At 37.0% G+C, this 12,323-nt stretch overlaps 1 protein-coding gene across 1 annotated transcript; it reads right to left on the reverse strand.

Annotated features, from left to right (window-relative positions):
* Nucleotides 1-2,498: 2,498 nt before the first annotated feature.
* On the reverse strand, nt 2,499-12,303 carry LOC149210655 (uncharacterized). The gene is made up of 5 exons (XM_089396758.1): nt 11,095-12,303; nt 10,487-10,951; nt 3,966-4,148; nt 3,332-3,849; nt 2,499-3,219 (listed from the first exon to the last, which is right to left on the reverse strand). The coding sequence occupies exons 1-4, from the start codon at nt 12,301-12,303 to the stop codon at nt 3,811-3,813; spliced, it is 1,896 nt and encodes a 631-aa protein (XP_089252884.1). The 3' UTR covers nt 2,499-3,219; nt 3,332-3,810.
* Nucleotides 12,304-12,323: the final 20 nt, after the last annotated feature.

Below are 12,323 nucleotides of genomic sequence, written 5' to 3' on the forward strand. Positions count from 1 at the left end.
TTGTTTACTACTGAGGATCAATATTTTGCTAATAAGGAAGACCTGGTTATGGGTCCAATAACCATGGTTAACTAAGAGCATTGTTCTTCCTATCGAAGTCCACTTTAGAGAAAAAATGTGTGCAACTACACATATTTGAATACCATTGTGATTATTGAATGCATGAACAATGAAATTTAGGTCCATAGTAATTGTCTTTTATAGCTAACATTACATTTTATGGATATCTATGTCTCTTTCAAATTATTAGTTTTAGTGTTATATATAGAGAACTTAACAATTTTATAGATTCATTATCTAAGGAAACTTTGCACTTAGATGGAGGTTTTCTTGTCTCAGATGAATTCACTAAGGGGATTTTGGTTTCTTCAAGATCTTGTAGCCTTTAATAATTTTGATCTTGGTAAGAAATGTTAGGGTTTTGAGCATTTCTAAGCTCTCACTTTGATAGTTTCATTAGAATATTTTTCGCCATTTTCTTCTTATAATCCTAGTATAAAACCAAAAACCGATCAGGTGACTCGGGATTATGCATAGAGCTTATTTAATAGAACTTGCTAGACACTTTCATAGTTGAAGTTTTTTTTTATTTACTATTGAGGATCAATATTTTGCTAATAAGGAAAACCTAGTTATGGATCTAATAACCAAGGTTAACTAAGCACATTATTCTTTTTATCGAAGTGCACTTTAGAGAAAAATATTGTGCAACTTCACATATTTGAGACCATTGTGACTATTGAATGGATGAACAATGAAATTAGGTCCATAGTAGTTGTCTTTGATAGCTAACATTACATTTTATGGATATCTTTGGTCTCTTTCAAATTATTAGTTTTAGTGTTATATATAGAGAACTTAATGATTTGATAGATTCACAATCTAAGGAAGCTTTGCACTTAGATGGAGGATTTCTTGTCTTAGATGAATTCACTAAGGGACTTTTGGTTTCTTCAAGATCTTGTAGCCTTTCAAACTTTTGATCTTATTTGACCTTTGACATGTAATATGTCCACTAATGACCACATAAAACTCAAGTAGATATTTAAAGTTTTGTTACAAGTTATGAAAATGATATGAGTAGTGGGCTTGTAAGTCACATAAAACTAATCATATATTGTATATGCATCAACATATAAGATTGCATTTTCAATTCGTCTTAAAATAAAAAGTACATTTTGTTTTAAAAATAATAATAATAATATAATATAGAATATATTATATCATGCTCAATTTATTCTTTATTTTCCATTAATATTGGTGAGAAGCTTGATATATGTGTGTGTGTGTGTGAAAAAGCAAATAACCAAATTTAAAAAAAAAATACTAATTTAAGAAGATATAAACTCCGTGTTTTACTAAATCAATCAAAATTGGTACAACCATGTAAATTAAATGGTTGGTAGATGTTGATAGACATCATTCCATGATAACCATCAACGCACTCACATCATGGCACGTCTCATTTTACCAAGATTAAAAAGATCATAGAAATTAACTAAGTTATGACTTTATTTTAAATTATTATTATTACTAATAATCATAAAAAGAATTAATATATGAATTAAAGATACCATGACATTTCTATGGAGGTTCTTAACTTGTAAATAAGATTTGTTACAATTCCATGGGCCAATACCATAATTTATCAATGCCACATGCCCAAACAATCCTAACTCATTTCACAATCAAAATATCTTATATATATTTTATTTCACTTTAATTTTATAATATTTTTAATTAATTTGGAAAAGAAAAAAGACATAACTACCTTTGAGATAAATCTCAAGGTCTTTATTAGTGACAACTACAAATATTTCATGAATATTACATATAGATTAATTCCCTACCATTTGTTTAAAATACATTTTTGAATGCATATTCAACATCTTAAAAAAAACCCTTAGGGCACTTGAATTCTACAGATTAAACAATTTAAAAACCCTTAAGACACTCGAATTTTACAGGTTAAACAACTTAAACTCAAGTTTTTAAAGTTAAAATTAACCATTTCCTCTCTAAGTTAGAATAGGCCATTAATTATTAATAATTAAATTAAAATTCTAAAAATACTATTCTAAAAAAACATATCTATAAACTATTTTAATAAAAAAACAAACTCAATTCATTTATATAATCTTTTTAATACATAAATAATGTAGCCTCAAGTTAAAAAGATAAAAATAAAAAATATATATGGTTAAGAAGTAAAACTTACATGTTAATATAAAAAAAATGAAGCTTACACTCTAATATAAAAAAATATATCTATAAAGAACATAAATATCAATATTTTGAATTGATATAAAAAAAAAAAACATAAATATCAATATTTTGAAAATAAAATGCCTTGATTTACTATAACAGTCAAATATATCTTTTATATAAAAATACAATAAATCAGCTCAAAATACAGACACCCTAAAAGCTAAAATGGAAGATTGAAAAAGTACAAGTACATACCACCCACTAATAATTACTGAGCAAAACCAAGATCATTGGAAATGAAAAATGTTACCTTAAGAAGTGGACGCTATTGAATCATCATTAAATGAGTGAAGTGTTCTCTAATTAAGATATGCATTCGCCTATAGGAGGTCACTCGCCCTCGCTATTTACATCATCGTCGTCAGCATAACCCTTAGTGGATAGCATTTCTTCTAATTCAAGCAGCGTCTTCTTCCAACTTGTTTGAGTACCTTTGAGCAATTGTTGCATCAATTCTTTTACTCTGTCATCTGAATATTTTTCAGATAACAATTTTACAATTTCTTGCCCCTCTGTTGTTATCAAATTTCCATCTTCATTCATTATCAACATCCATGAATGATTGACCTCAAAAAGATCAAAAAGATCAGAATCCATGACGGAAAGCATTTTCGATAACTGAATTTGATCTGTGGCATTAATGGCCACTTTCAAAGAGCTAATACGCGCCCAAAATCTGACAGCTTCATACTCAGATAAACTTAACGAAAACATTCTTTCCATCTCTGCTGATGACATTTTGGAAGGTTCCAAAGGGAAAGCCTCTTGAAAAATTGTATAAGTGAAACGCTCATACTTTTTTAATGTTCCGTTTGGACAAAAATATGGAATATAAATTATGTAAATGATATTACTCAATTCTGTCAACACATCCTTCATGGAATTTGGAAACTCCTCTTCGTACCAGCAGCATAAGCATATCATTTTTTGCTGACCCGTTGCCTCCCTTAACTTTTCATCATCAACGACAAGGAGAGGAGAAAAAACAATTAGAAATGAAAATCATTTTCTTTTTCCTTTCCAAAATATACAAAAAGCAAACAAATAACAGGTAGTTATTGACCTGCTCTGACACACGTTCCAAATGCTGGAAAAGAAATATTGCATGAGGAATAGCCTCCTCCTCCATTTGTGTCTTTTCTTTTTGTATTAATTCCTCCTCTTTTTCCGCCGTAAAAGGAAAAGCTGCTGCCCCCCAAGTGTGCAACATACGCAGTACACTATGATCATTATACGGTGCGAATGTCCCGTTGCTTTCTATTATCCTCATTATTCTCGGGTACCACCACTCGTCTCCTGTGTTAAGCCGTGGTGGACACCCTTCAATGAGAAAATACTTGGTTGTATTTGTCAGCTGCCACGGATTTTGGAGGACCAACCATGGAACCTCTCCTGAAAACTTCTCAGATACATCCAATGTTGTGTCTTCCTGCATTATTGGAACTGTTATAATTTCAAAATTAAATCTCTCTTTCTCCACATTGTACATCTCCACTAAAGCGTGAAGAGAAATATCAAAAGAGTTGTTGCCAGGCCTGATATCTAATAAAATCGTTTCCCTTGCAATTCGTCGACTCCGACCTACAATTTTCATATAAACGCAAACAAAATAATCAATAGTCGATAAATGGAATTTGAAAATTTGATTGTAAAATATTTGAAGGAAGAGTTATCCACAAAATATAGAACTTTAATACCTTCGTGGATTCACCATCCTTGTTCTTTAGAAAGGAAACAGAAATTTCCTCTTCTCCTCCTGCGAAGAGCTCTCTTAACAAAGCTATAGGACTCCCTCCGCCTCTTTCTGCCACTTGCTTCAATTTAAGGTATCTTCCGCGCTTCGTTACCACAAAGTCCTCCACCTCCATCCTCTCACTCTCATCTTTGTTGGGTATTTTTAATGGAGAAAATACCAAAAACCAAATATTCAAACACACAGAGTCAATGCTCTGTTTCTTTTGCTCCAGGATCTTTTGTGCACACAGAAGACTTAAAAAAAATTCAATGAGGAACAGAGGATTTCACCATAAAATATTTCTATTCATTAAAACAAAAAAACATTCACTGTGTCTCCATATGAGAATTTACACTGCTAGAAAAATTCCCATTAACATTTACTGCTGTAAAACCTCCATTCACATTTACTGGTGTAAAACAATTTTACATACTGCTGTAAAAGCAAAACTTACACAAACTTACAAAAACTTACTTCGTGCAAAACCACACATGGTTTTCGCTACTTAAAAAAAACTTCACAAAACATTACTGAATGTATTCGTGCACTGCTGTGCATACATCCTCTGGTTCTTCTTCTTCTTTTACCGCACCATCAACGTTTTTCACTGCTGTGAATACACATACATTTTACCTCCCGTGTGCCATACATAATAAAAGTCAACACAAAAAACATTAAACTTATTACATACAATTTCCTATTTAATACATGTCGTATATAAATATATATAAAAACATATATTATAACATGCCCATGCTCATATTAAAAGAGCCTCACCAAAATCTTGTACCAATCATTAAATTCTTTTACCTACGGCGGTCAACCATAAACCTTTTACTCCACGCAAAACATTGAATTGATGTGGGTTCGTATGCAGCTCCAGGTGATCAACGGCGGAGAACACGGGAGCAAATCCAACGGTGGAGAACAATATCGGAAGACCAACAAGTGCTGAAAGTTAACCTCCGAGATTCTTACGTTGCGTTACGTCAGGGGTCAACCACGCGTCAGCTCCATATTTTCTCGGAGCTCCTTCCCGGATTATTCCTTCGTCGGCAAATAGCTCCGAGAAAATCCGGTGAACGGTTTCTGGCTTGGTTCACGGTTTTTCTTGGTCTGCGTTGAAATTAGATTTCAACACTCCCCTTTAATTTCAACAGCTGGGCATTCAGCCATACCCAGACACTTTCTCAAAAATTCAAAGCTCTTCTGATCAAGTGGCTTTGTCAAGGTGTCTGCTACCTGTTCTTGAGTCCTGCAATGTTCTAGGACAATTTCTCCATTGTTCACTAATTCTCTGATGTAGTGAAACCTGGTTTCAATGTGTTTCGTTCTCTTATGAAACACTGAATTCTTTGACAATGCAATAGCTGAGCTATTGTCACAAAAGATCACTGTCGCTTTTGCCTGCTCTTGGCCTAAGCTTCTCAACATTCTTCTCATCCACACTGCTTGACATGCTGCTGCTGTAGCTGCCACATATTCAGCCTCTGCTGTAGACAATGCTACAATGGACTGCTTCTTAGAAGCCCATGAAATGGCTCCTGAACCCATATTAAAAACATAACCAGAAGTGCTCTTCCGATCATCTACACTTCCAGCCCAATCGCTGTCTGTGTATCCAACCAAATCTGAATGTTCTGAGGCATGATATAGAATTCCAAACATTTTGGTACCTTTGACATACCTCAAAATTCTCTTTGCTGCCTGCCAATGTGCCTCCTTTGGCCTCTCCATGAACCTGGAAATTAAACTAACAGCATACATTAAATCAGGCCTAGTAGCTGTTAAGTACATGAGGCTGCCTACAATACTCTTGTACAAACTAGGATCAAAATCCTTGCTGCTGTCCTCTCTGCTGAGCTTTAATCCCATCACTGTGGGAGTGATTGCTGCCTTGCATTCTTGCATGTTAAATCTGCCCAGAACTTGATTTACATATCTTGCTTGAGATATAAAAATTCCTTTTTCATTTTGATCTACTTCTATGCCTAAGAAGTATCTCAAGAAACCCATGTCAGTCATTTCAAATTCATTCTTCATGACTGATTTAAAATTCTTAATGAGCTGATCATCATTACCTGTGAAAATCACATCATCAACATACAAAACAACAATTAAAATCTTACCATCCTTTTCCTTGATGTAGACTGTGGGTTCTCCTTCACATTTGTCAAATTCATTATCTAGTAGATATGAATCTATTCTGCTGTACCATGCTCTTGGCGCTTGCTTCAGCCCATAAAGAGCTTTCTTCAATTTGCACACTTTGTGCTCTTCACCTTTCTTCTCATAGCCGAGAGGCTGTTCCACATAAACCTCTTCCATTAACACTCCATTTAGGAATGCTGATTTCACATCCATTTGGTAGACTTTCCATTTATTTTGAGCTGCTATGGACAGCACTGCTCTCACGGTTTCCATTCTTGCAACCGGGGCGAAAGTCTCCTCATAATCTCTCCCATACTGCTGCTTGTAGCCTTTGACAACCAGCCTTGCCTTGTGCCTTTCAATCTTGCCTTCAGCATTGCTCTTGGTCTTGTAGACCCATTTCACACCAATGACTTCTTTGCCTTTTGGTAACTCAACCAAATCCCATGTTTTGTTTCTCTCTATGGCATTCATCTCCTCATCCATAGCTTCTATCCATTTCCTATCTTTAATAGCTTCTTCAAAATGAATAGGATCATCAACATGACAATACAAGGCAAATAAGGAATTCATTCCTTCTTCATAAATTTCACTTAGATTTCTAAACTTCTTACCTCTTTCACTTGGTGTGCAAGTGCTTGAAGATGCACTTGAATTTCCTCCTTGTGGTGTGCTTGGAGAAGCACTCTCATTGATCCTCAATGGTGTCCCTTGCTGTCCTTGTGTTGGCGCTGCTGTTTGGGGATGTACTTCAGCCACTTCCTCTTCATCTTCATCATGAGACAAACAGTTCTTGACATTCACTGTTTTCTCTATGCTTCCATCCCAAGCTTCCTCTTCAATGAATTGAACATCCCTGCTGACAAAGAACTTCTTGGTAGATGGAATGTACAGCCTGTAGGCTTTGGATTCCTCACTGTATCCAATGAAGATGCATTTCTCCCCTTTGCTGTCCAACTTCCTCCTTAGCTGATCCGGAATGTGTGCATAGGCCACACACCCAAAAACTCTCATGTGGGTGACTCCTTGCTTTCTCCCACTCCATGCCTCTTCTGGCACTTTGTTCATGACTGCTTTTGTAGGACACCTGTTCAATATATAAACTGCACAATGTACAGCTTCAGCCCAATACTCATTTGGCAAATGCTTTGCCTTCAACATGCTCCTTGCCATATCCATGATGGTCCTGTTCTTCCTTTCAGCAACTCCATTTTGCTGTGGGGTGTACCGAGTTGTGAACTGTTTATGTATTCCATTTTCTCTACAAAACTTTAGGAATTCATTTGAGATGTACTCACCTCCTCTATCAGTTCTCAATACTTTTATGTGCAGCCCGCTTTGGTTCTCCACAAGTGCTTTGAAGTTTTGGAATTTCTCAAAGACTTCACTTTTGTTTTTAAGGAAATATATCCAAGTCTTCCTTGTCAAATCATCAATGAATGTTAAGAAATATAGGCTGCCTGCTAATGATGGAGCTTGCATTGGTCCACACAAATCTGAATGGATAATCTCTAAGGGTGCCTTTGCCCTTATGCTTTTCCCTGATGGAAAACTTTCTCTATGTTGTTTTCCCAAAATGCAGCCTTCACATAGGCTGTCCGGTTTCTCTATCAATGGTAATCCCTTTACCATTCCTTTTCTGCTTAATAAATTTAGACCTCCAAAATTTAGATGCCCGAATCTCAAGTGCCATAACCAGTTCTCATCCTTTGGCACGCTTTGGAAGGCCTCTTGGGTGACTGCTGCAATTTCACCTTTGTTTTTCATGTCTGCCCTGATCCGGAGAGGGAACATCCTGTTCCTTGTCATCTTCACTTCAGCAATGCATCTCTTGCTGGGTGGTATATCCATGATGGTGCACACATCATTTACAAAGTAAACATTGTAACCCTTTTGGATAAGCTGTCCAACACTCAATAGGTTACATCTCATTCCGGGGACATAGTAGACATCTGCTATGGTTTTCCTTTCTCCTTGTTTTGTAAATATTTTTACCTCCCCTTTTCCCATAACAGAGACTTTACTATCAGTTCCTAGTGTGACCTCTGATTTCAAATTCTGATTTAAGGCTGAAAAGAGGGCTATATTCCCTGTCATATGGTTGCTGCAACCTGAGTCTAAAAACCATATGTCTTCACTATGTGTTTCAGCCATGTTACAAGCTAACAGGACATTATTTTGACTGCTGTTTTCTCTTGTAACATTTGCATTTTGTCTACTACTCATATCATGTTGTTTCTTTCTACAATCACTTGCATAATGTCCATACTTTTTGCAATAATAGCATTGAACATTAGATTTATCATACCTTTGTCCTTGAGCATGAAACTGTTCTCTTTGTTGGCTGCTGCCTTGGCCTTGGTTTTGATTTGGATTGCTGCCTCTTCCTTGTGCATTTGCTGGGCTGTTCCTTCCACCTCTGTTCTGGCTTCTGCCTCTTCCTCTCTTGTTTCCTCTGCCTTGACCTCTTCCTCTTCCAAAGGACATCTGGATCTTGAAGGCTTGCTCAAGAGATGAGTTTTCATTCCTACTCAACCTCTGCTCATGTGTTATCAGTGATGCATGTAGCTCATCAACTGAATAACTTGAGAGATCCTTTGTCTCTTCGATGGTGGTGACTATGGCATCAAACCTTGAGGGTAAGACCCTCAATATTTTCTCCACAATTCTTCTGTCTTCAATGGTTTCTCCATGAGTTCTCATTTGTGTGATTACACCAATCACATGAGTAAAGAATGAGTCAATGTTATCTGACTCCTTCATGTTCAGATTCTCAAAGTCCTTTCTCAGCAATTGTAGCTTTGCTGTCTTCACTCTCTCCATGCCTTGATAGGCTGTCTTAAGGGTTTGCCATGCTTCATTGGCTGTCTTAGCTGCTGCTAACCTTGGAAACATACTCTGGTCTACTGCTAGATACAACAACACACGGGCTTTTGAATCTTTCTTCCTATTGTTCTTCAGCAGATCCTTCTCTCCTTGAGTTAATGCATTGAACTCAGTTTCATCTGCTGGTTCTTCAAAGCCTTCTTCAACTATTTCGCATAAATCTTGGGAAGCAAGCAGAGCTGTCATAGTTATTGACCAGTAGTCATAGTTCTTCCCATTAAACTGTGGGAGCTGGGTGTTAAACAAACCCATACCAGTGCTTGTGCTGGCCATTCCTTGACTGTGTATTTAAAACACTGACTGTCTCTTCAATAACAAACAAGATAGCTATGAAGAATACCTGAATCCTTTGTTGTCTGAGTCTTCTATCTGCCTGAGAGGTTTTGCTGCAGCAACAACCTTCTCCCTTCAGCTTCTTTGTCTCCTTCAAAGAGCCTAAGCCTGCTCTGATACCACTGTTGGGTATTTTTAATGGGGAAAATACCAAAAACCAAATATTCAAACACACAGAGGCAATGCTCTGTTTCTTTTGCTCCAGGATCTTTTGTGCACACAGAAGACTTAAAAAAAATTCAATGAGGAACAGAGGATTTCACCATAAAATATTTCTATTCATTAAAACAAAAAAACATTCACTGTGTCTCCATATGAGAATTTACACTGCTAGAAAAATTCCCATTAACATTTACTGCTGTAAAACCTCCATTCACATTTACTGGTGTAAAACAATTTTACATACTGCTGTAAAAGCAAAACTTACACAAACTTACAAAAACTTACTTCGTGCAAAACCACACATGGTTTTCGCTACTTAAAAAAAACTTCACAAAACATTACTGAATGTATTCGTGCACTGCTGTGCATACATCCTCTGGTTCTTCTTCTTCTTTTACCCCACCATCAACGTTTTTCACTGCTGTGAATACACATACATTTTACCTCCCGTGTGCCATACATAATAAAAGTCAACACAAAAAACATTAAACTTATTACATACAATTTCCTATTTAATACATGCCGTATATAAATATATATAAAAACATATATTATAACATGCCCATGCTCATATTAAAAGAGCCTCACCAAAATCTTGTACCAATCATTAAATTCTTTTACCTACGGCGGTCAACCATAAACCTTTTACTCCACGCAAAACATTGAATTGATGTGGGTTCGTATGCAGCTCCAGGTGATCAACGGCGGAGAACACGGGAGCAAATCCAACGGTGGAGAACAATATCGGAAGACCAACAAGTGCTGAAAGTTAACCTCCGAGATTCTTACGTTGCGTTACGTCAGGGGTCAACCACGCGTCAGCTCCATATTTTCTCGGAGCTCCTTCCCGGATTATTCCTTCGTCGGCAAATAGCTCCGAGAAAATCCGGTGAACGGTTTCTGGCTTGGTTCACGGTTTTTCTTGGTCTGCGTTGAAATTAGATTTCAACAATCTTCGAAATATTTCCAACGAGAAAGGTATTTATCACCGTTTTCCCCATTCACAATCTCCGCGGTCATTTGGAAACTGCTGCTATGGAAACTGATGGCACGATTCCGGTCAAAGTCGTGGCCGAATTGAACAACTGATGAGAAGAGTCTTTGAAACAATGCTTTAGTGTCTCTGTTAGCAGGAGCATGCCCCACTATTCTACCCGCTACTTTCTTAGGCAACTGATCCCAATGGTTGCCAAAATAAACCATTTCGAAATGTGTTTGAATATCATCTATACTCTCCTCAAGTAAAGGCAAAGGAAAAGAATGAGGACAGAAATCCTGACGGCCATCAAAAATAACAAGCAGCAGCGTGTTGAGAGGACGACCAGATATATTCAGTGGCTTTCCTTCTCCATTAGTGAGCATGCTATCAAATTCTGATTGGAACTGCTTTAGAAGATTCTCCTCATTTGATAAACCCTGAAGAGAAAGCTAAAGTGAGTGGAAAGGAAAAATAATGTATGCTTTGCAATTTTTTCCCCTGTGATATGTTTTAGGATCTAAACATTAAAAGAGTTAATTATAATGTGGGAACAGAAAACATGTTTGAAAATGTGGATCACCTGCTCTGTATACACAGCACAAGACCATGATTGATTGCATTGTTGTGCTTGAATTTTCTCCCATCTTTCCTCCAACAACTTGCTTCCTGCTATGCGCAAAATTTGTAGCTTTTTCATCTTTAGCATGCTGTCTATCCATTTCCCTTCCAACTTAGAGCAATTTCTTACATCCAGAACTTCCAATGAGGTGAGGCATTGGAAATCCTCAGGGAGCTTCTTTAGCTTGTCGCAGTCTTCCAGTGATAGAACTTGCAGTAGTGAGAGACCTTTGAAGTATATACATAATTCTTCAAGAGCCGAGCAGGCTGATAAATCCAAGTGCTCCAAGTACTTGAGTTGGCAGAAACTTTCTGGCAGCTTCTGTAGACTGTGACAACCGATCATAATTAGCTTTCTTAAACTTGTTACTTCTCCAAATCGCTCCGGAAGCTTCTCTAGACGGTTGCAGTCACCCATGTGAAGCTCTGTTAAAGTGGAGAAGTTGCAAAACCCATCGGGCAGTTCTTTTAAATTATAGGCCCAATATAAGCTGATTGAATTCAACTTCAGTTGCCCAATGCTTCCAGGAATACTACTTAGCCCACCACAAGCATGTAGACTAAGCTGAACAAGCGATGTTAACTTTTCTAAGCCAGAAGGGAGATCTTTAATGTTTCCACAGCGGGATAAGTCCAATAATCTCAATGATAAAAGCTCCTCAAGACTGCTAGGAAGAGCTTCTAGACTACTGCAGTCGCTCAAATGGAGTTGTTGCAATGATGTGAGCTTTCCAAGACTTCTAGGAAGCGCTTTAAGACTTGTACACTCGGACAAATCGAGTTTTTGCAATGCTGTAAGATTTTCAAGCTCGCTAGGAAGCACTTCTAGACTTCCACAGCTTTGCAAAGAGAGTTCCTGCAGACAATTCAATGATCCCAAATCTTCTGGTAGCTGCGTCAAACCAAAACAGCTAGACATTCTCAACACTGTTAAAGAGCCCAGACTTGAAAATGATGCCGGTAATTTCTCTAAATATTGGCAACTATGAAGTAATAGTTCCTCCAAACCATTTCCCAGATCTCCTAGCTCTTCAGGTAAGCTTTTGAACTGTGCATTCGTCAGTCTCAGTACTCGCAAATTGCTTAGTTGCTGAATACATTGGGAAGAGATTTGGAAGGAAGGAGAATTTAATTCAAATTCGATGTGTCTGACACTGGAAGGCATCTGCATATTATGCAATTAGGAATATA

This window comes from Pinus tabuliformis, chromosome 1_2 (assembly GCF_031772625.1).
Source record: "Pinus tabuliformis cultivar Carrire ecotype Pingquan chromosome 1_2, CPIR1, whole genome shotgun sequence".
In the NCBI taxonomy this organism is placed as follows: Eukaryota; Viridiplantae; Streptophyta; class Pinopsida; order Pinales; family Pinaceae; genus Pinus; species Pinus tabuliformis.

Coding starts and splice junctions, on each gene's coding strand:
- LOC149210655 (XM_089396758.1), bottom strand. CDS start 12,303: ATGCAGATGCCTTCCAGTGTCAGACACATCGAATTTGAATTAAATTCT. Junction 10,952..11,094: donor GTGCTGTGTATACAGAGCAG/GTGATCCACATT, acceptor CTTTCTCTTCAG/GGTTTATCAAATGAGGAGAA. Junction 4,149..10,486: donor GTTGGAAATATTTCGAAGAT/TGTTGAAATCTA, acceptor CCCAACAAAGAT/GAGAGTGAGAGGATGGAGGT.